The sequence below is a fragment of the Leptodactylus fuscus genome, chromosome 6 (assembly GCF_031893055.1).
Source record: "Leptodactylus fuscus isolate aLepFus1 chromosome 6, aLepFus1.hap2, whole genome shotgun sequence".
In the NCBI taxonomy this organism is placed as follows: Eukaryota; Metazoa; Chordata; class Amphibia; order Anura; family Leptodactylidae; genus Leptodactylus; species Leptodactylus fuscus.
The window spans coordinates 26,141,917-26,166,873 of record NC_134270.1 but is presented as its reverse complement, the minus strand read 5'-3'; the positions used below and the strand labels follow the sequence as shown (position 1 = coordinate 26,166,873).

The 24,957-nt window shown below is 43.4% G+C and overlaps 2 protein-coding genes across 4 annotated transcripts in view; both read right to left on the bottom strand.

Annotated features, from left to right (window-relative positions):
* PRKCZ (protein kinase C zeta) overlaps positions 1–24,957 on the bottom strand; it is a 168,059-nt gene that overhangs the window by 90,580 nt on the left and 52,522 nt on the right. Inside the window, exon 1 of one of the 3 annotated variants that reach the window (XM_075279630.1) lies at positions 18,726–19,074. The exons of 1 other annotated variant lie outside the window; for it this stretch is intronic. In XM_075279630.1, coding sequence (XP_075135731.1) covers positions 18,726–18,741 — 16 coding nt within the window. In that variant the 5' untranslated portion in view covers positions 18,742–19,074. Of the gene's footprint in view, positions 1–17,604; positions 17,945–18,725; positions 19,075–24,957 lie in introns of those variants that run through there. One more of the 3 variants, XM_075279629.1, reaches the window with a different exon arrangement.
* The window catches only part of SKI (SKI proto-oncogene), a 307,129-nt gene that overhangs the window by 281,331 nt on the left and 841 nt on the right, over positions 1–24,957 (bottom strand). The gene's annotated exons all lie outside the window — the stretch shown is intronic.

Genomic DNA, 24,957 nt, shown 5'->3' with positions numbered 1-24,957 from the left:
GCAAGCAGAGATCTTGAAAACCCTGAGTAATTGATACAGAAAGAACATTGCAGAACATTTTATTATTAAATCCATAACATTAGTGTTTGAATGTTGTTCTTAAAGTGGACAACCCCTTTAGGGCTTGTTCACACGGGGACAGATTTTGGCGTGGAATCCACGTCATAATCCGTCCCCTCACAATAGAGGTCTATGGAGACCGCTAGCGATCTTTTTTCCGTGAGCAGCATGTTGCAGCTCACAGAAAAGAGAAGTGAGTTGCACTTTCTTTAGGCGGCTCCGTGGCTCACTGAGTTGCGGCGTTCGCCTCGCAGCAGCACCCTCAGGACTAGGCCCATTCATTTTGGGCCTACTCTGGAGAAGGAAGCAATAGGAATTTTATGGCTTGCTATGGTCCAAAGTGTGTGAGATTGCAGAGATAGTGGTGTGAGTTTGGGTTTTGTGGGGTTCCTGGCACAAACGTATGTGCGCTATTGTGACGAAAAGTAGCCTATTGCGCAATCGGGTGTATTAACTATGTTTGTGGAAAATTTCAGCGAAATCGGTGGAGCGGTTTTTCCGTGATTGAGGAACAAACATCCGAACATCCAAACTCACAAACCCACAAACTTTCACATTTATAATATTAATAGGATACACGGTCCAGTCACATTAATGTGAGCACCTGTGAAAATCCAGAGCGGACCGCTGCGAGACGTGCAGGAAGAGAGGGGATGTTGTGATGATGATCACTGGGATGTTGAGCCATGCTGACTCCAGTGCCGTATCCAGCTGCGCTAGGTTACGCGGTTTAGCATCCATGGCGCGAACAACCCGATCTAGGTGGTCCCGCAGATTCTTGATTGGGTTCAAGTCCAGGGAATTTGCTGGCCAAGGGAGTACGGTAAACTCATCCTAGTGCTCCTTGAACCATACACGTACACTGTGAGCTTTATGACACGTCGCATTATCCTGCTGGAAGATGCCGCCATCATCCTGAGGAAAACCAATTCGCATGTAGGGGTGAACATGGTCCACAAGGATAGATGCATGCTTGTGCTGATCCATCGTGCCTTCAACAATGATGAGTGCACCCGGATGGCTGATGACACGTGCCTTCTGCGATTGGTTATTTAAAGGGATTCTACCACTAAAACACTTTTTTTTCTAGTTACCACGTCAGAATAGCCTTTAAAAAGGCTATTCGTCTCTTACCTGTGGAAGTGCTCTCCGCCGCATCGTTCGTTCAAAATACCGGTTTGTACCGGTATGCTAATGAGTTCTCTCGCAGCGATGGGGGCGTCCCCATCGCAGGAGCAGCGATGGGGGCGTCCCCATTGCAGCTCGAAAACTCACCGCAGCGCCGCCTCTCCGGTCTTCGGTGTCCTCCCCTTGCCTCTTCAGCGTCTGTCGGACGCCTGCGCAGTATGCTCTCTGTTCGGCGAAGATTGCCGAACGTACTGCGCATGCGCGAAAGTTCGGTGCCCGCACTATGGCTGGGATCGCAATTTCGCGCATGCGCAGTACGTTCGGCAATCTTCGTCGAACAGAGCGTACTGCACAGGCGTCCGACAGTACGCTGAAGAAGCAAGGGGAGGACACCGAAGACCAGAGAGGCGGCGCTGCGGTCAGTTTTCGAGCTGCAATGGGGACGCCCCCATCGCTGCTCCTGCGATGGGGACGCCCCCATTGCTGCTCCTGCGATGGGGACGCCCCCATCGCTGTGCGAGAACTCATTAGCATACCGGTACAAAACGGTATTTTGAACGAACGGCGCGGCGGAGAGCACTTCCACAGGTAAGAGACGAATAGCCTTTTTAAAGGCTATTCCGACGTGGTAACTAGAAAAAAAAGTGTTTTAGTGGTAGAATCCCTTTAACGTTGACGGTGGTCACATTAATATGACTGGACTGTGTATTAGTTTTCCTAGTTGGAAAAGAAGAAACTGTGCCTAAAGCGCCTCCTATTAGAAACTAGTGCCCTATATATCAATGCAATGAGTTATAAGTTGGTACCTTACAATAGGTGGGGCGCACAGCACAGATTTCCAATCTGTATACCTTTTCCCAGAATCCCTAGGAAGCATAAATGGCTTCTAAGTCTCCCTATACCAATATAGTACACTTATGTGGACCTCGGGTATCTTGGCGTGCAGTTATTCTCAGGGCATGGAGTCAGTCGGACAAAGCCAACTCCAACTCCTTCATAAATGGACACGGTCAAGCAGAAACAGTAAAGACTCTCTAATTCATTAAAAAGCCAATGATTGAATCCCTATGAAAATAAAATATGGAACAAACTGTATCTCCTTAACTATACAATATCAAAAAAATTCTACAATTTAAAATAATTTTTTAAGTATTTTTTTTTTCCAATTCCACTCCAACTCCAAAGTCCTGGTTATTTTATCATTTAGCAGACATTTCCCATAGAGGAAGGTAATAGATCTCCCCGGTGGCTTTATTTGGTTTCACACAGATGTTTTCCCATATTCAGATAATGCATTAATACCGAAGACTGCAGCAGCGAGATCATTGGTGGATTAATCTAATGGGAAGATAAGATCAAATGAAAATCGGACTATCACCAGGGAAACCAGTTTCTATCTTCTTAATACACATGATCTAAAAATATAACGCAGGAAAAAAAAAATCCCACAAATCTAAGAAGGTTTATTTTATAAGGAATTGCCAGTGAAAGAGAGAATGTAATAAGATGGCCAATCTTATCCACAAATATGAAGATTTATACTGCGTATATACGATCCATGGAGAAAACACACAAACATCATGGCAAGAACTAGCAGCAATAAGTGTGAGGGAACAGAAATCGGATATATAGAGATATTTATTTATATAGATGTTACATTATACGAGTGACTCTGCGTCTACATAAGGATTATACTATGGTGTATAAGAACATTTAGTAGTAGTAACATGAGCTGTTCTTAGAAATATACATCGTACAAGGCAGCAATGTCACCTGATAGGAAATAAACTGTATTATTGTAATCCGGTCTGGCGGTAAGTGGCGGCGTATCTTCTACGTCAGTGTATTCAGAAGCACAGGACACTAAGCTTTCTAAGAAAATAGGATTTAACCCCAAAAACAACATATTACACCCCGGGAGTCAATGACCAACTTTGAAACTACATCTTGAGTGTATATAGAGAGTGAATGTACACCAGCATCGTCCCGTACATAGGTTTCCTCTATACGTGCCCAACATTAGGGAGTCCGCAACTTATCCTGTGAATTATTAAAGAACCTGCCACCACCATGGAGTTTGGGGCCATTCCACTATAGAATGTCCTTATATACAATAGCTAAGAATTAGCATGGAAAAACACTGGGAATTTCCATTTACCTGATGGGTATAAAGCTTCGGACAATGCCCATAAAGGGCATTTAAATGGTGGACTTCTTCTCAGGATTTGATCTCATGTCTATTGGTAACCTTACCATGAATGGGACGGAACTGTAGAATAGTCATGTGACCATGGACGTGATGAAATCAGAAATCAACCCCATTATCTAATCCTGAACAACCCCTTTAAGAAAATTTTTCCCATTGAAGGTTGAGGACCAACGGGCCGGAAACGCTGCGATTTGCCCATGGCGTTTTTCAGTATCTGCAAAGTGGATGGTATTCATGCGAATCTCATGCCCACTTTGCGTTTCAAAACGCAGCGCAGACATGTTGCAATTTCCAAAACCGGCGAGGTTTTGGAAATCGCAGCATGTCAATTATATCTACGGAAACACCGGCGGCATCCCTGTAGATATAATGGTAATAGAAAGTCCACAGAGGAAAACTCAGTGAACTCTCTGTTCAAAGTGCTGTGGGAAGAACCGGAATGCATTCCCGCGGCGTTTTAGCACTCGCTGCATATCATACCATGGGACCTTAGCCAAAAGGAGTTTTCCAATCTGGATAAGTGATGTCTTATCCCCAGGAAGGGGCATACACTTGTATGTTAGTATGGACTCAGATTAGATCCTCGCCTATAAGCAGGGTTGCGGAGGCCAGTTTTGGGTAGAGTTGTACATTTTAATATACACAATTATCAATATTGTATAATGAATTATTTGTAAAGTTAGTCACGTATTTACTTTCATAGGAATTTAGTAAGTAGTACTTCATGTGTTAGGGGAGCTTTACTGCGTCTGCCTGACCATGGCCCACAGGATGAAGAGAGACGCTGTGCGGTCTGCAATAAGAACGGAAACCCTAAAGAAGGTGTGAACCTAAAAAGGGACGCCTTTTAATAAATGAAGCCCTCTGCACCCCAGGTAGTAGCTGGCATAGATCGGAGCGGTAATCGCTAGCTTCTGGCACAAGTTATTGTAACCGTGTTACCCTACCGACATCCCACCAATTTTCAGGAAATTGTCCTAAAATAGTACAGGCCTGCACAAAAACTCATACGGCAAGTTTTTTCAGGAGAAAATTGGAGGCGGTGCAGGATAAATTCTCCCAATTGCTTTAATTTTTTTTCCTTCTAGGAGGCTGAAACAAGTCCGTAAAAGATTTACAAGCTGTTCTACAGGATTGGGACAAAATACTGTTATGTTTTTCTGCAAATGTGGTGCCTGCACATTGTTCACCGCATGGATCTCCAGCTGGAGGGGAAAATAATTGAGAGCGCTGTAACATAGTAATTCATGGCCATCTATAATGTGCATTTACTTGACAGTCTCCCAAATGTACCTTGTACAGAGCCCCCACTAATAAGATCTTCTCCTCCTATTATACTTGTCCTGACATCCAGAAACAGCTTGTCCCACTTTGTCCCTGTGAGCTTTCAGAGCAGCGCTCCAGGATACAGAATTACACGGCCCTTTCTCTTCTTACATACTAATATCAGATGTAAAAGCCACCAGAGATGGTCTGTAATAAGCGCACGCATAAGACCAGCAATGACAACCATCACTCAGTATCAGCCGACCACGTAGCTGCCATCTTCTTACATCAAAGGCTGTGCACAGACAAAAGAACTGATACCACTCAGAAGGGCAGAAGTAGAAGAAAATCTATTCAATATGAACAAGGTGACAATTATGACAGAAATCAGAAAATGAAGCAATTACAATAGCCTACCCTGAGCCCATGTGCTATCCACGTGATAGGATAATGCAACTATGCTGAAGACGACGATTCTCTCGTGGCCGGAAATAATCAGAGTGGATGGGATGACCAAGCAGCGTGTCCACATGTGGAGGATACACCGCACGTTTCATCTGTGTGTATTACAAATCTCATCCACGTGGTGTATTAACAGAATTAGAAAAAACATCTAAGAATTGGCATGGTCCTCCGGTGCAGTTATTGCATGGACCATACCACTTTTCAGAAGGAGAGGAAAAGCAGACACGTCACATTTTTGCATAAATGAGGCTTCATCCTTTGATAAATCCCACCCTGTATTATGGCGATATTCTGTCCCAGAAGCAATGCCCAATGGGAGAAAAATTAACCAATATATGAAATGGCAACCCCCAATAAGGCTTTGGAGACTAACAGCTCGGTACAACTGAATGCCATAGTCCTAATACAGTCATGTGCAAGAGTCCTAAAATATAGCACAAACCTGGTACACTTGCTGCAAAACAAACATTACAGAACAGGCGCCTAGATTTGTACTGGGGCCACCAATCCAAAAATATATGGCAAAAACAGGGCATGTCCTATTTATAATGAACATTTTGTGTGTATGAGCCCAATGGCTTCTTATGGTCTAAAAAAACGGTCACGTCTTTTTTTTCTTTCAACCCAGGTCACACTGTGTGCACTCAAATACACCCGACAGAGCAGCTCCTAACCACCGGTGTCACATAGGACGGGGCTATTAATTACGACTTCAGCGGGTTTTCATTAGTTAATGAGAATATCCGGATGTATTAACGTTAATGAGCTTTTTAGAACCGAACAATCCATAATGCATTCAAACTACTAAGCAGAAACGTAAGAACAGAATCGGCAACAGAAGCTTTTCGACAATTTCCAAGTAGCAACAAGAGTAAAAGCGGTATTACAGAATCAATGCAGTGTTACAGAGATCACTGTAATGTGGCGGAACAGAATTACAGGAGTTGGACGAGGTTGGATTAAAGAGGACCTTTCACCATGTCCGACACTTAATAGACCCTGCTTCTTGCACAGTTGGAATTTATTCTCTAGCCCTTATCGTTCCCTGAGCAATCAATGCTGTTAGTTTTGGTGCGTGATATACTATTTAGGCTCTGGCAGGTGGGCGGTGTCAGACAGGAGCAGACAAGGGTGTGATTCTGAGCTCTGACACTGGCTGCCTCTGATTGGAGCTCTGAACCACACCCCCTGCCTGACTCCGCCCTTCTATTAGAGAGCTGAAATAGCTCATTAGGCACCAAAACTAACTGTGCTTGTTGCTCGGGAATGGTGGGGGCTAGAGAGGAAATTACAATTGTTCTGGAATCAGTGGAGAAGAGGCTATTAATAGATGCTAAGAACCAGAATAGGTAGAGGTGATGAAAGGTCCCCTTTAAATTAAAGCAAAGGTAGGAAAGTGTAAAACAAAGCAATCATTGCTTACTATTGAAACTGTTGTTTCAATTGTCCCCAGCAGGCTTGGTTTACTGGGCTGCAGAGCTGACATCATGGTGACAACACATGGACTTGCAGAGATCAGTCACTGGCCTCAGCAGTAAACCATTGAGGCCAGTGATTGGTTGCAGTGTTTTGTTCTTTACCCCAATTTTGTTTGTTAAAGAGGTTTTCCACAATAGTTCAACCCCACAGGTAACTAGGTGATAGTTCACAAGGGATAAACTATGTTTGAATCAGAATACCCTAAACTATGTTGACAAGATATCGCCATTTTTGTCAATATGCAAATTAGCTCTTTGGAGTAACGAGGGTGGCAATGTTTTCCTCTTCCTTGAGTCAGTGCCTTAGTTGCAAAGATATCGCTATTTTTGTCAATATGCAAATGACAATATCATATCTGCGGAGTCCTTTACACTACGTGGGGCCCCGGGCCTAAAAGTGCAAAGCACATGCAATTATAAAAGCCTTTAATGCAAACAAAAATGCTTAGGTTAATAAAACCAAAAGAAAATCAAAGGCAATTTTTCACTTGCATACAAATGCATGTGTTATATTATAGAATTTTACAGCAAACATAAGACGACGTGTCTAGGACAATGCAGGGCCGAGCAGTACCAATATTTCAATAGCTTTAATCCCATATAATGATTCGACGCAGTCATGCAAATTCAGTTTGGTTCAGTAAGCACTTCAGCGTACCGCCAGCTCCATGCATTAAGACGACTGACGAAACGCACTTGTACATTTCCATTAGAACCAATGGCAAATACAGGTGTAGTCCGATAATTGGGGGTCACTTGTGATTACCAGTAATTGCGGACTTGTACCCATCATTGCTACAGGTCCAACCCCCAGCACCCTCAAAGTCATCATGTAGAAGATGCACATACACAACATTAGCAGTTGTAGTTACTGTATTAGCATTATCCACTGAAATATTCTTTACTAGCATCCGCCTGCTCCTGGCTTCCCCACCTATCACCCGCGCACCTGCCTGCTTCCTCCCCCGCGCCTATGCCCCTGCTTCCCTTGGCACCCCCGGCCCCCCTCTGTCTCGCGTGCCTCCGGCCCCCGATATCCCATCCCATGACCCCCCCCCCCCCTCTCGCGTCTCCCCTTCCTCCCATGGGCCCCTCCCCCGTCTATCCTGTGGCCAATGGGCCTTCCTCCCCAGCCCCCCTTCCGCACCCCCCCAACCCCCCTCCCATGGCAAGCACCTATTCAACTCCTTTCTTGTATCATCTCTTGAACTTCCTGCTAACTCCTCCCTCTCCATAGACTTCTACAAAGATGAGTTATCAAGATCATGTGACCTGCAATCCATGGAGACAAAGCAGAGATTTTCAGAGTGAATGGCAATTTAGCTGAGGGAGGTTGAGCAGGGAACAGCCTGATAAGAGAAGGAAGCAGCATTTGTCTTCAGTAAGATACACTCCCAAGTTTCTTACAATTGCTTGTACCAAGTATTTTACGCAGATTTTCTTGAAATGTCAAAGTTAAAGGTTTATTCACATCAGAGTTGCAGTTTTGATTTATAAAAGAAGCCACAAAGATGTGCCAGCTCTGCGGCTCGACATCCAGGAGATCCAGACTTTTCAGGACAAATTGTAATATCTCTATATTCTTATAATATAAGAATGTCTCAAAGGATCCCCACAATGTCCTGGCCCTGGGTTGAAGGAAGAGGAAGATAAGCTACACAGGACGGTAAAAACAAAGAAGAGGATAGATAGATAGATAGATAGATAGATAGATACTATACTAATGTGAAAGTTTGGATGTTTGTTACTCAATCATGCAAAAACGGTTGAACGGATTTGAATGAAATTTGGCACATAGTTTGTAACCTCGATTAACACATAGGCTACTTTTTATCCCAGTAAATGACATGGCTTCACGACTGTTATGAATTTATGTTCACACACACATTAAATGGCTTCCCAGCAATCTGCTGAGATGCCGGAACAATCACAGGAGCTTGCTAGATGCTGAATCCAATCCAGCCCCGCCATTGTATGCGTAGACTTTTAAACAACTTTACATCTATGTTAATAAATAAAGCAAAAAAAAAAAAATTCAAAAAAAAAAAAAAGAAACAAATTCAGATCAGAGTACCGGATAAGCCCCATGCTGCCTTATACATTTATTATTGATGAATCTAAACAAGGCAGCAACCTGAGACCAAGATCATCCTTATGAATATAATAGTATTTCAATAATAATAAAGAATATGATGCAACATAACATAAATGCAGATTTTTCCCATGACAACCCACTTCTTGCCTAATTGTATAACCTTGACTTACAGGAAGAATTTATTTATAGAAGCCGGTTGTGTTTAAGGCACTTCAGGGAAGTAAATGGATAAAATGAATCTATAGAGCAGATCCTTGTAATGGCTATTGCACCCTTTCCCCACCATATTGATCTATCCATGGATATGGCTGTCAGTAATGCATTAGAAAAGCATTTAAGTATATTAATACCATAAATCAATTGCTCACTCTCAATATGGCACCCAATGACACCGGCCATACATGACAAATAACACATCGGATGTGGTATAGCGGAATGATCAATGCTGGGATTGTTTGGAGATAAGATCTCGCCATCCACATAAATAAACTGACTGATCGGGGGTGGCCTTGGCCAAAAGACAACGATACTGATCTGTTTTCTGTTTCTTCTCAGGCAGCGACATCATGTCCATTGCTTATATGGTCAGTCCCATTCAAATGAAAGGGATTATGTTGTTATACCAAGCACAGCCAATGCACAATGCATGGCGCCATGCTTGGCAAGTAGTGAATAAGCCACAGAAATCAATATCCTAGTCTTGGATAACTTCTTGGAAGGTGGGAAAAACCTCCAACACAGGCAAATCTGACCTTGTGTGCATATACAATAAAGAGAATGGAATAAGCCACTGCCACACACTTGGCGTCTTACAGGATCCCCTACAGCAAAACAGAATCAGAAACCTGCATTGATCCTAACATCTGCTGTCGGGGGTGGGGGGGGGGGGGGACACCATACATGTACCAACCAAGCTTACATGTATGGCTTCTATCAAGTTTTATCTAAAGCTAGCAATTCACACCAGACAGCCATCAGCCAAACACATTCAGTTGGCAGCCATCTTGCCAAATTCCACTATACTTATACACCCTGGGCTTGGGAGAGCAGGGCAGGTGTGTTGAACAGAGACCGGTGATAAAGCTGAAACTGGAGAACAGTCACGAGGACCCGTATACACAAGACCAGCAAGTCCAATATACAAGAGACCAGCAAGTCCAATATACACAAGACCAGCAGGTCCAATATACACGAGACCAGCAAGTCCAATATACACAAGACCAGCAGGTCCAATATACACGAGACCAGCAAGTCCAATATACAAGAGACCAGCAAGTCTAATATACAAGAGACCAGCAAGTCCAATATACACAAGACCAGCAGGTCCAATATACACGAGACCAGCAAGTCCAATATACACAAGACCAGCAGGTCCAATATACACGAGACCAGCAAGTCCAATATACAAGAGACCAGCAAGTCCAATATACAAGAGACCAGCAAGTCCAATATACAAGAGACCAGCAAGTCCAATATACAAGAGACCAGCAAGTCCAATATACACAAGACCAGCAGGTCCAATATACACGAGACCAGCAAGTCCAATATACACAAGACCAGCAGGTCCAATATACACGAGACCAGCAAGTCCAATATACACAAGACCAGCAGGTCCAATATACACGAGACCAGCAAGTCCAATATACAAGAGACCAGCAAGTCCAATATACAAGAGACCAGCAAGTCCAATATACACAAGACCAGCAGGTCCAATATACACGAGACCAGCAAGTACAATATACAAGAGACCAGCAAGTACAATATACACGAGACCAGCAAGTCCAATATACACGAGACCAGCAAGTCCAATATACACGAGACCAGCAAGTACAATATACAAGAGACCAGCAAGTCCAATATACAAGAGACCAGCAAGTCCAATATACACAAGACCAGCAGGTCCAATATACACGAGACCAGCAAGTACAATATACAAGAGACCAGCAAATCCCAACAGGGGCGCTTTGGAAACTCACCTGGGGCCCGCAACAGTATGGTTGGGAAGAGGACCACAAGTCTATGTGCAACAATTTTCCATGGGCCCAGAGATTGGGAAACACTGCATTAAACATTTGGCCAATGCCACCAAAATAGGTGGGATTGGAAAGACATAAATCTAATGTGTATGTCCAATTTTAGGCACATTAAATGTGTGTCAGGTGAATACTCCCAAGTATATACTATATTTACCCAAGTATATGCTATATTTTCCTAGGTAAAGGATAAGACCTATTCTACATCGTGTACTGTTCTTTTGACAATGGGCTCCTATGGGTGATGTTATCCACTGTATGCCTAAACACAGTGACAGCATTACACTACAGGTATACATTGGAAGATTTTCCAGTGAGGTATGAACAAAGTCCAGGGCTGAGGAGTCCGAGTTGAAGATGTTGAGTCAGGACCAATTTTAGTTGGAGTTGGGGGGATATTAGAGGACCTTTACACCCTATACCCATGACTGACAGCCATTTAAGAAGGTGTCAGAGTCAGTGGTTTGGCCTGATGAAGTCTAATGTGTACAGGCTTAAATCTAAAGATTTCCCTTTGGCAAAATAAGGTTGTGAGCTCTACGAAATAGGCAGAGGTGCGCTCGATGCTTCCGCGCGCTCACAACTGGGAACTGATTAAAAGTCACCGGCGTACCGATGAAATGAATAGAATTTCTGGAGAAATCTTAATCGGTTTAAGAGATTTGCCCTCGACTTCAAGTCAATTATTATTTGTATTTCAGATGGTAAAAAAAAATTCAGTTTCTGCTATAAAAAATGGAAACACAACAGGTTAAGTAATCATTAAATTTGCCAAAAAAAAGTCATCTGTATTCACGACCATAACCCAAACCATCCCTGCAGTCCCCTTCCCCCAAGCAAGTATCATATCCCATATAATGATGTTTTATATTAATACCATAAACTCCAGCACTAAATTGAAGGCACATTCATTTAAGAGGTGGCACATTTCTTATTATTAGGTCAATGAGCTTGCAGCGATAACTGAAAAGGCTATGGAGACAGAAAAGGGCAGATTTCATGGGGTCTTGTCCGTCATCCCGCTGTCTCCTCCAAGACAAGTGTTTAGAATGATGAATAATGTACAGGGCCAAGCGGTGCGCGCGCGCCAGTCCTTGATGTAAAATTGGTGATCCGAATCTCAGAGAAAGAGAATTATGTTCCAGCTTTAATACCTATATGAAGCCTGGAGTGGGAGAAAAACATTGCACGAAAAGAATTTACTTTCCTTCCAAGTATAAATACCAAAAAAAGAAAGAAGGTTCTCCAAAAGGAAGGCTGCCATAGGTATAGACTTCTATGGAGGAATACAGGAGGGGCCGGGGAGGTCCGAGGGATAACCACAGGATTGACACAAAACCAACCCAGGCAGATGTCCAAACAGAAAACATTGCTCAGAGCAAAAGAATTGAAGCTTGTGCTTAGACAACCACCATATTATGTGCAAAATACAACCCAAACAGCGCACGGAGCCGGCCAGACATCTACACAGGAGGAAAAGACTACCTATAAGAAATAGAAACATTATGTACTATAGGAAATATATAACCTGCACATAGGGTCTCTGTATTTGGGTGTAAGGATCAGGACCTATGTAGCCTAGAGAGACCAAAACCTTGAGGCGGAAGCCCCACGGCTTATACTCGAGTCATACCAGCGGCAATATTAATGTATAGAATCTCCCATAAAATAGTGAAAAAAAGAGGCTTTAAAAAAATATAATAAATAAAAATTGTAAATCCCTCCTTTCCCTAGAATACATATAAAAGTAGAAAATGACTGTGAAACACATACACATTAGGTATCCCTGTGTCTGACAGTGCCCGGTCTACTGAATATAGGGTATCTGCAGTGCTCCTGTTCTGTCGGGAAGGGGTTAATAGGAGCACTGCAGATACCCTATAGTCAGCCAGGCTGAATTACAAGTGGGTAAAAAAAACAAAAAAAACAAAAACAGTCCTCAAGCTCAGGGAAGGGGCAGACAGACAACCAAAACATCCCCTCCACTTCCCCAGCACCCAAAAACTCCGACCATTTTAATTTTGACACGGTGCTGCATTTCCCCCCCTCGGCTTACACTCGAGTCAATAAGTTTTCCCAGTTTTTTGTAGTAAAATTAGCGGCCTCGGCTTATATTCAGGTCGGCTTATACTCGAGTATATACGGTAACAAATTATAATAATATATGTAAACAAATAGGAAAAATGTAACAATTGTATAATTTAATATAATCCTTTTATTTGAAGCTAAAGGCAGTAACTTTTTCACCCCGAGACCTATTTCTCATCAGCGTTCAGGATTTGTGTGGACACCGCATGGAAAAACCCATGGACCCCATTATAGTCTATAGGGTCCGTGTGGTTTCTTAGCTAACTGCTTTTTAATGTGTGTAGGTTTCCGTTCTGGGGGGTCCCCAAGCGGACTCCCCGAATGGAATCCCGAAAGCAGATGTGAACCAGGCCTCACTCAGACCCACCCAAAACTCACCCAGTCTCAGACTCCCCAGTCGTGGAGAAAATGACTACTGAAACGGTCATACTACAGGAATACTCTAGTCTTACAGTAATCCTAAGCCCTGCTCACTTTTATTGTCAGCTCCTCCAGGGTCCCCCAGTCCACGTACCAGCCGCTGCTGTATTTACCCGCACTCAGGGTCTTGTTAGTATTCTAAGACTTTTTGCATTCTTCTACAAAGCAAGTGAGTGACAACATGCAGAGTATGCAATTCCACAAACCTTAGAAAGCTATTGGGGCTGATCTATTCTGCCTTGTACTTCAGTGGTCTAGTGTACAAGGCATGAGAACATCATATATTGGCACAAATTGGGTTCTTGTGCAAAAAGTTGTAACCTATTTATTTTTTTCTGTTTCGTGCCACCCTTCCCTGTCCAGTTTCTGATCATTTATGTCCGTTTACTAGCATAAGCAATCCCCAAAAGCTACAGCATCTTGTAGCAGTGCAGGCACATGGTCCGGCATAGGGTGCACCCAACTTATGAGGCAGCGCGCCCCTTGTCATAAATAAGGCGCACCCCTCTGCCAATGCAGGGAATAGGAGAACTGGGTTAGAAAACATCAGTCTTCATCAACCTGCCCCAATGGATTAGGTATAGCTGGCTATGACCAAGGCTGTGGCCATAGAGATTCTGGCCACAACTCCTGTTACAGGGTCACCATGTCACCTCTACAATAAGGGTCACACTTTGACCCCGAGGCTGCCACGAATAGGAGGCTGGGTCGCAAAGAGATCCGTTGCTGCAAACAGATCAATTGCTATAAACAGGTATAACTATAACTAAGAATTTTTTTTCTTAAACATTAAAAAAAAAAAATCTATAGAAAAAAAGGAAGCTCTTATGTAAAAATATTATAAATATGTGAAAAATAAATAAATAAATGACGCTGTGGTCTCAAGTGTTGTCAGACACGTAAATGTCAACAAGGAACAAATTAATAAAGACGGGAACATCTGCAGGGGAATAGCAAGGACATACGAAAAAAAGAGAGACAATGAAAGGCCTTCACCACGACAAAACGGGAGTCATGTACATAACAATTAACAATGTGTACAATGATGTTACTGATACCAAACCCTGTATTCATAAAGGACACTCCTTATAGGATTGTGCGCACTATGGAGATCTGCATACTCTATAGATAGATCAGATCACCCAGCGGGATAACATGTCAGTCAGCCGGCGAGTACAGCAAGTCATAGTGAATAGTGACAACCCGGAATAGAAGGACGACCAAAGAGATGGGATGAGAGGAGACAGGAACTCCGAAGTGCTCGGGGTGACAGGAGAACGGCCAGTCTCTGCACCTCACATGGCAATGACATTTATTCAGATGACAGAATTGACTCCTGGTATGCATCAAGGGGTACACACATAGGACGGATGCGCCCCCTCCTCAGATTCCACTCCATTTTCTGGCCCTGTGCTTTCTGCTGCAGGTGTCACTTGCTGGATTGGATCAGTTTGCAGAATGTCTTCTCTATGGCTGCATCAGCCCTGGAACAAACAGTACAATCTGATTTTTTGCAGCGTTCTGCATTGGTGGGGAGGCAGATTCAGAACAGAATTTAGTGAAACCCACTCCAAATTCCTCTATATGAACATGCCCCAATACAAGTCTGCAACTTATTTGTAGTATGATGTGTGTCCAGAAACCTAAATATGTACCCTGCAACAGTAACCAGATCTCCAACAATGATGACGACCTATGTAGGTCACAATGTTTCTAACCTCAAGGATTTCCCCAATGTCGCCAGAGTTATGGGACAACCCATTTGAATACCTATGTCAAGCTTTTTTTTCTATTGCTTACATTCCAGATTTGCACTACCGCAACATTCAGGCTAAAATCCCACTTTGGTTATGGACTTCAACCACAATTATTACACAAGGCAATATAATAGGGTGCAATGAGTTAGGCCTCGTGTACAAGACTGCATTACGGCTCTGTACAAAGTGCAAGTTGCAGAAGAAGATGGCGTTGGTAATGCTATCTTATTCAAGTTTCCATGCCTGCAAACAGGGCAAGTGACGAATGAACGAAGCAAAAAAGTTGCTCGCTTGAGAGCTGCTCTGATCCTGAGCCCGACCAATCAGATACAGATTCTAAGGAGAGGTCATTAATATTTAACAGAATTGTCTGCTATTTTTTATGCAATAGTGCTGCTGAGGGGCCCATAAACACAAAATGCCATTACTCACCTCTCCTCCCAACAGGGGCAGCTCCGTTCTACTGTTCACAAATCCCGCAGCTGCTGGTGCCAGACGACCGCTGCAGCCAATCACAGGCCTTGGTGTTCATCACTTTACAGATGGCGCAACATCACGGCAGTCACATGCTGTTTGTGAAGAGGTCACTGCTGAGAGCTGTGATCGGCTGCAGTGGTCACCTGGTACAAACAGGACGTCAGTCAGGGCACCTGTATACAGAAGACCAAAGGGGAGAGGCGAGCCATCAGGGGTAACTCTGGTCTCCAGTTTATAGGTCCCCTGGCTGACTAACTGTTTTAAGCGAATTTTGCTGCGTTTTTTTGAAATTCTTTTGCGCCAAGCCCAGGAGCATCTACAGAAGAAATGGGAAATATCTAGGAAGTTCTTATACAAGTATAAGATCCTCGTACTTCTCCCTTCTCCTCAATCCACTCCTTGCTTTGGTGCAAAATCTGCAACAAAAAAAGCAGCTTTTCTGCAACGTGGGCCTCAGCCTAAATCAGGTTTACAATTGTGAAGAATCAAATCTCTGCTAGAAGACCAAGTGACTCCCACGTCGGAGAAGCTTGTTCGACCCTTCACCCCCATAATAAACCGAGAGAAGCAACACATCAGTATTTTAGATCTATGGAATATCATAATACTAGTTATCAAGTGAAAGACCCCACACCACTTGGTATCAAAATATCACGGATCTTCAAGATATGCAAGCACGTATCTCCCAGAAGATGCAATAGGAATTAGGACATCTTCTAGCTCGGACATCAAACATTGCTCCTTTATTGGACTGAATGTGAAAAGCATTACAAATCCCATCTGTAAAGGTTGCACAGCACTGCCCTCCTTATAAGAAGAAGGTCAGACGGTGAGGAAGATCACCGTACAGTTGCATCATGGTACATGCATGACCTTGGAATCACAGACGAAACGTTCATAGGATTTATAAGTCATTACAAGGCAGAAAAACATCTGAACCTGTTGCACCAAAAGCAAAATAAAACAGAAGACAAAAACGGCATAAAACCTCAACCTATCTCCTATACCAATAGCTATGCCTGATGTTTACATCCAGCAGTTGTTTATTTGGCAACACAAATACTCCCAACAAGGCTACGGCGCACGCAACGAACCGCACACAAACTAGCAACAACTCCGATCAAAGCCTTGTCATCTATACAAAAATATCCATACAATAAAAAACCTATTGCGGCTCTTCGTGATGAATTCTAACCATCTTCTTACTAATGTTTTCTCTCTACCGCTGATACTTTGCTAAAGTCTGTATTGACCCTGTTCAATGGCCCATGACGCTGGTCCTTCCTTCACCCTCCCTCCCCTAAAGTGCTGTCCCTCTCGCCAGGCGGAATAGGACGGGGGTTATGCTAAAAGCTGGGGCTCGGCGATGGACAAGGATCAAATTTAGGAGTGGTTCGCTTGATATTCCATCATCCATACCAGACATAAAAGACATAAATCAGCGTGCTGGCATGCAGAGAAATCGAGTGCCCTAATCCAGATTACACAGGGACGCTATGAAGAGAGGGGAAAAAAAAAACGCCAATGTGCCTAGTCAGGTCCGTATATAATCCCGTGATTAGCAGCTCGAAAACAGAAAATCGGGATCTCGACGCAGGACGAGCCATAGGATGAGAATGGGATAAGTCACATATAGATGGATGATTCATGCAAATGACATAAGCAGGAGTGTGTGTGGATGGAGGAAGGCATTCGTGCTTGAGAAGGATGATGCCCTCCGATCTTACGTACGAGTTGAGCCGAGCAAAAAAAAAAAAAAAAAAAAAAAAAAGTATCCGCAGATAAATTAACCAACCACAACAACTAATGAGACGGCAGAGTCTTAACATAGGAAATTCTCTCCAGAAGACAAACTTAAAGCCTCGCTACGAGCGCCGACTCGCTATGTAAAGGCATCCAAGTGTTTGCTTATATGCAGCACTGCAGAATATCCAAGTAGTCTTTGAGACACCATGCACTTGAACAATTCACCACAGCAGGTCACATAGAGGTCCCTTCTAGAAAAACGGGCCAAGATGTAGAACGTCTGTATAGGAAATAAATGGATTCCCCGTTTGTTACCGGGTAACTGAGCAATGGTGGGCGATCTGTGTGTGTACCTGTAAAGAGAGGCCCCTTGGTAACATACCGTCAGATTTCTTGGGATACATTCCTCGCTTTAATATTCCTTATCGACAGCATGCCTTTTCCATAGCAATCCTCTGTGGCATCTTCTGAGGGACAATCTTATTCCAATCGTTCCCCTTGGCTAGGAGATAATTCGGTAACATCCACAGGCACGCAGGAGACAAGCAGTATTTTCGATGTGTGGTAACAATCTACGTTGCGAAGCAGAACTGAAGGCACAGCAGCTACAGAGGCGGATTGCTGACTTCTCTGCATCACACACACTGACACACGCTCGCACACACTCACAGCAATGCATCAGCACATCGCCTGCATGCTGCCTCTATACACATACATGACACTCACGGCTTCGCCAGCCCCCCACAAATGGAATTTTTTTTGCACCGCATTGGTAGATGCAAAGAAATAGGAAAAAAATAACCCCCAACCCCTCTCACCACCCTCCCTTCTCCCCTTCCTTTAATATCGGATGCTGCTGTATGACTATCAATAGACATGAAAGACAAAAGGCAGAATCAGTGCTTGGACATGGCAGGCAAATATAGCATAAGAAGGCGAGACGGGAGAGGAGGGGGGGATGCAACATTTAATAGTAGGCTGGTCATACAGCTGAACCTCATGTATCCAAGCACGGGTGGTTCTGAATCCCATGAGAGTCTATGGAACAGCTGAGGCACAGAAGAAAACATGGTCTGGATGCCGCACACCTACATACAACACCATCACAACTACAAACTTTACAAGTCTGGCCGCTGACGGACGCAGGACTGTCCCAAATGCGAGGCCATCTCATAGTCCATCCGCGACAACCTGCTACCCAATAACCACAACCTGCTGGATACATTGTAAACCCTAATAAACCTAGTAATGATGAGCGTAGTGATAAAACCATTCATTGAGAACGGCACCAGTGCAAATTAGCTGTGACAGCTCTGTGGGGGGGGGGGGGGGGGGGATAAGCTCCAGGCATGAAAGCGTTAAGCAGACAATCCCAGGACGCTATGGGTTAACCGTACGCATTTCATTAGGGAGGAAACCTAAATGAAGTTTCGATACATATCCAGCAGAAATAAGGATAATAAAAAAACACAGAGAGCACAAGACAATGAGGGTGGAACAGACCTTTAAAGTGATGCATACATCCAAAAGTAAGAGCTGGTGCATTGTTTGAGCATCTCCGCTGGTCTCTGGATTATACACCCCATAGACAAGCAGCCTGGGCTCCCCACCTATCTCCTCCCCCTCCGTATGAAGGTAAAGGACAGCCAGTGCTGAGGCGACAAAAGGCTTTTTCTGTGCACCAGGAACTACAGAGAGCGAGATGCTCATAGGCAGTGGGCGGGATGTTCCAATGCCAGCCGGATTATACTGTCTGCAGGGCCCTGACACACACACACAGGGCAACACATCCCCGGGAGACTCCCATGTAGGAAAACATTATTACATTGGGTCCGAGGAACACTTTTAGCTTGCGTAATTGGTACATGAAATGGAAGAAGTGACCTAACGGAGCTGTAACACTGAGATCCTTTCAGTAGCAGGCCAGCGAGACCCAGAAACCCTGCGAATAAATAAATCCTGGGCTGTGAAGTGGGCATGGCAGGCTGCACGGGGCATGGATGCCAAGATGGTGGCAGACGACTCAGACAACTATTCTCCTCCTATGTGGTGGAAAGCAAAATGTAGCCAAGTCAGGGAATGGGCTGCAGAGAAGCCATCACAACGTGGATTTATAGGTTACATGCAAAAAATAACCTCCAGCCCCACAAGAGAAACAAAAAGCTTCAATGCAAAAATTCATCGATATATGGAGAATACGGAATTTTTAACAGGTTATTTGTTTACTGCACATAAATATATAGAGGACATAAGAGGAATTATAGAGCGATTTGTACAAAGATAACTACGTGAGTCACTAAATAATATGTTTATAGGAGAATGAGGAGTCCTGTAGCTCTGCGCACATGGTAATATAACCAGAGCTTATTCACACATATGTATTTAATGGATGTGAAACACAGACTGCATGTGCACCTATTGGTTTTCTTATACAGACATACTCTATTCTGAAACATATTCGAGTCTATGGGTCTGTTAATATCACAGGCCGAATATGCATACTGTACAGAAAAATACAGAGAACACGGGTGGGGGGGAATGGGGATGATCAGCTTATTATGGATGTGAAAAACAACCACAAAGAACAAGACCCATGGACAATACACAAAATGCAGATGAGTGGATAAGCCCTTGACTTGTGAAAAGCCATTGCACTGGGCCAATATGGGAACCTTATTGGAAAATTATCGATGACTTGGCCTGCCAGCATTGCCGGTCTCTAGGATATCCAAGGATTGTTTCTATGTGCCAGTAAAAGGGATCTTCCCATTAACATCACCACGTATAAACATTTTTGCAAATATAAACAATTAAAATGTTCTGTTTTTTTTAAAAAAAAAATTTCTAAACATCTTAGTGGCTGCCAATCGATGAGACCACAAATGGTTAGAGAAAATCTTTAACGTCGCAAAACTTCAATATGTTTATATTTGCAAAAAAATTATTACAAAATTACATTACGTGTTTGTCCATTCAACACCAAAAAGTTTCCTACAGTCCTGCACTTTTACCTCTATCCCTAGACAACCACTGGGAAAGCTTTAGCTGTCTAGATAGGGCAAACCACTAGGTAAATTTAGTGACTTTTGGATAAAATGAGAATGCATATATATTTCCAAGAGAAGAGGGCATTAAGCTGATGACCGATACTTCGGGAAAGAGCCATTTCCTTTAAGAAAGTATTGAGCATGATGAAACCCAATAGGAGTGAGGAGAGCCTGGACCACCCTAGTCACATCCTAAGATCGAAATCAGAGGGTTTGATGGAGAATCTTTGATGTTCTACGTGACCCCATAGTGATTCGGTTGCTGGCTCTAATAGGAAATATCAAGATACTGTCCTGCCAGCACCACAGTACTAAGATTCATAGCATTCGTAGGCCTGGTAAACATCTGTGCATGGGTATCCATTAGGGGAGTCCGCTTGGGGACCCCCTGAACGGAAACCTAATCCGCATAAAAAGCGGTTATCTTAGGAAACCAGACGTCCACATAGACTATAATGGGGTTCGTGTGGTTTCCACATGAAACGTGCAAAGAGAAAAGTGCTGCTTGCGGATGGGGGAACAGAATGACCTGAACGCAGATGTGAACCGGGCCTTAGTGTGGGTGCATAGTAGTACTTGTACATTGTGGACTACACACATCTTGCAACAACCAACAGAAATCAAAAATAATGGAGCATTAAGATTGTATTCAGTCTAACAAGAAGGAAGAGTGAGGAGATCTTTCGGATGTAAAAACAAAAGCTTGTGACTCAAGCAAGGAGACCAAGAGACCGGGCTGTAGCTACATGAGATATTGGGGGCAATTTATTACGATCATCAGTTTTATATGAAGGCATGAGATGCACCAGAATTATTATCACAATGTCAACATGTAAGAAGATATTAGTAATCGCTTCAGCAGGAAGAATACATTAAGAATGGAACAAAAGAGGTTTTGGTCATCAAATAATTCTGGCACATCATAGCAGGTCCCACATGTTTTATGACAGAAGTTAGAGAAACTCTGTCAGGCCATAGTGTGTCCGCTGTGGCCCACGTGATCCCTGCCAGGCCCACTTTTCTTAAAAGTGGTGTGCAGATTGGAAAATTAGGGCTGTGAGGTCGGTAGACCAAAGCAGCGACTCAGACTCCTGTATTGTTCCACAGCCCAACTCCAAACTCCTTTGTAAATGACTGACCGTCATGGTCAGAGGGAAGCAGTAAGGGCTAGTTCACACGGGGCAAGGAGGCCGATTTTGACAGCGGATTTCGCCTCAAAATCCACCTCCATACAATAGTGGTCTATGGAGATCACTAGCATTCTTTTTTCCCGATATCGGCATGTTGCCGCCAGCGGAAAAAAGAAGCAAGCTGCCCTTTCTTCAGGCAGAAGCAACCTCCAGTGTCGGCCCATTCATTTGTGCCGTCTCCGGAGGGAGAAGCCGCGACAACGATGGTCATGGCAGGCGGGTTTTGACCCAAGAGTGATGCGGCTCCCCGGTGCCAAAATCCGCCCCACCTGCCCCCATGTGAACTAGCCCTAAATATTTTCCAATTCATTACAAACCAAGTGATTGATTCCTATGAATATGTAACCATGTATCTAATTAAAGGGATTGTCCAGTTTCTTCCATTGATGTTCTATCCTTAGAATAGGCCATCAATATAAGATATCTGTGAGGGTCTGACATTTGGGACCCCCCTCACATCCAGGCACCATGTTGCTCAGGTGAAGTCTATTACCAGGAGCCACGCTACCCCGATACAGACACACCCGGGACCTCGGCAGCCCTAATATTGATGACCTATCCTAACAATAATCCAGTTTGCCAAATTCTCCTCATTGTGTTTGGAAGAAACTTCTGTTTTTCAATGAACAGACGGTGACGGATCTGAGATTTTTTTTTCCCCCAAAGAATATCCAATATCCATTTTTTTTCATGAGACGTACACTTTCATCATACAGAGAGTTGTGTATAGGCTGAACAAAATATCATAGAATACGGAGGGGCTAAATACCAACAATTTGTCCCTTTTACAAAAACAACGCAGCAGACTCTGCCTAGACCAAACTGCTGCCTTCCTCCTCCGCCTCTGCAGAGATGCAGCCCTATGTTTGCACAACATTGTTATTCCTTGTCATTTGCATGGAAATTATTTGCAATCAATGTGTTGGGTTTTTTTCTCCTCTAAAGGCCTTGGGATGCCGGTGATATACAAAGAAAAATAATAAAATGTGCACAAGGCTGAAAAGAAGCGGCGCGGGTTAACCAAGACACTGCTGGAACGTCATTTTAATAAAGGAAATAACAAAAACAAATATACATGGTAATCTAAAAATCCCATAAATTCGGCATCTTTTGATCCGGTATCCTCTCCACAATAGACATAGGACTATATAAAGTAGCCGGCATGTTATTTATGGTAAAAGGATCAAATTAGATCCATTATTAATGACGCTTTGTTCCCACAAAGCTGCATTAGCAGACATGTTGATGGGCCTGCTCATGAACGAGATGCCTAAATGCCGGGCGTGCGGCTATTACTGTAAATTAGAAGCAGATTAGGCAGCCGGATCCTGCGCTAGGCCCAGACTAAAGGACTATCCACAGGATGATCACCCAGATAGGCCACATAAATCTCAGATATGTCAGGCAGAAGATGCTGAGTAGACGGATATTCATGAAGGCAGTAGGCTGGAGCTCTTGTTCTGTACAAGTCTGTAGTTGGGGATAAGCCCGCCAAAGCAACAAGACTACCAAATAATCAGATAAGATAGATACTATAATAATCAGATAACATAGATACTATAATAATCACATAACATAGATACTATAATAATCCTATAAGATACTATATATCATTACAAACTTTATACAAGTCACTTTACAAAACAACAAGCGAAGATGGAAGGCGATTCCTACCAGGGACAACCTACAATACAAAGTTTACAACACCTATAAAAAGTCAATGGGTTTTTGTTACAAATGCTTATCAAGGATTTCCAGACAGGCAATATGAATGGTCTGGAGGGGATTTGGGTTTTTTGGGGGCAGCAGTCTTTTGAATATTGAGGAATATTTTTACCATGCATTTTAGTCAGGTTCTTTATTAGCTATAGGGCCCTTTCACACGAACCATTTTTCTACCCATGTACAAAACAATGAGGGGAGGGGGGATGGACAGCACGCAGACCCATTACCTTGTCTCAGTCTTGCACGCTTATGGGTCTGTGAAAATGGAAGGGGGAGTTGTGAAATGTAGGTGGTGTTGCTTTCTGGAAAAAATAAATAAATAAAATTCCCTACATCTGAAAGTAGAGGGGAGTACACAATACTGTTACTAATGTCCATTAGTAATGGCAGTGTGAATTCCCCATAAAATTTGGAAAAGCAATTTTTTGCTTAAAAAAAATTTGAGGATAAATTAATAATTTAGCTGGACAAGGTGCCCATTGAGGGGTCTATGTGTCACTCAGTGCAGTCTCCTAACTATATTTATAGACTCTTAGCATACGTCAGAGAATATAGAGGAGAGGATACATACACTGCCCTGCCAGCAGGTAGAAATGGTACTGTCTCTAGCTGCCCATGTGATACCATACTGAGGCATCATAGGACAAAGCAGAAAGAGAGAAAACAGGTGAACAGTCTTCTCAGAAGCAGAGAGAAGGTTGTACTGATAGAGGGAGGTATAGTATACATAGTCAATACAGAAAGTAACAAACAATAAGGTGGGGGGGGGGGAGCAGTGATGGAAAGCTCTACTTCTACTGCAGGTGTCACCAATACTGACCATGTGACCGCGGAGGCCAGTGATTGCCCGTATCAAGCCTCTGCACTTCAGCCAGAGCTAGCACCAAAGGGAATGAGCAATGGGCTTCCAATATGGAGGGCTGGGAGTAGTCAAGTATCCATTTTATGCTGCACTAACTGCTGATGTGGAGCTTCCAGGATTTCGCTACACCCCATGTATAGTAGCGGTCTAATCTCATGCTTCTTCAGACACAAGGCCAATTGCACAGTAATGAAGATATCAGATACTAGTCAGGATGACATCGCTTGCACCTGCTCAAAGTATCAAAGAAAATCGTTGTAAAATGTTGATAGGTTTGTTACATTCTTTCCCCAAATATGTAGTCGTGAGATTCAATAGGACTTGACATTAATGGTCCTTTGTACAAGGGCAAGCCTCCCTGAGATAAGAACCGGTGTACACCACTATGGGGAAAGCAGGCGGCAGCAATTTGTAGGGTACAGCTGCGGTCAGTAGGAGGGAATGGAGCAGGTGTACAACCTCAAGAGCGGGGGGAAAAAAAACAAATTAGATCTATATAACTAAAGCTAAAGGTCTGTTGTTCAATATCAGAAATATGTGAGAACTTGAAGACTGGTCGGACTCTGACCACCGGGATTAAAAACAATTGCAAACATGGGGGTGCTTTGCTCCATCCAACTGCATCTGTTCCCTATGACTATAATGTAAAAAACACAACACTTTTTTCAGTCATGTTTGTTTACTTGCATACAGTCAGAAGAAAGCTGCCATCAAGTTATTCGCATGGAAAGTGAATGCAACAGTCATGAGATGGAGAGCTCTATCATCAGTCCTATGACGGATGGGAGCAACGGACATTAAATACCAGTAGTGTGAACTCACCCCAAGTCATACCCCGTTACTGCTAAAGTGAGTGAAACACAAAGTCTAAAAGAACATAATAAACATTGTGCAAGTAGTTAGGCCAATTT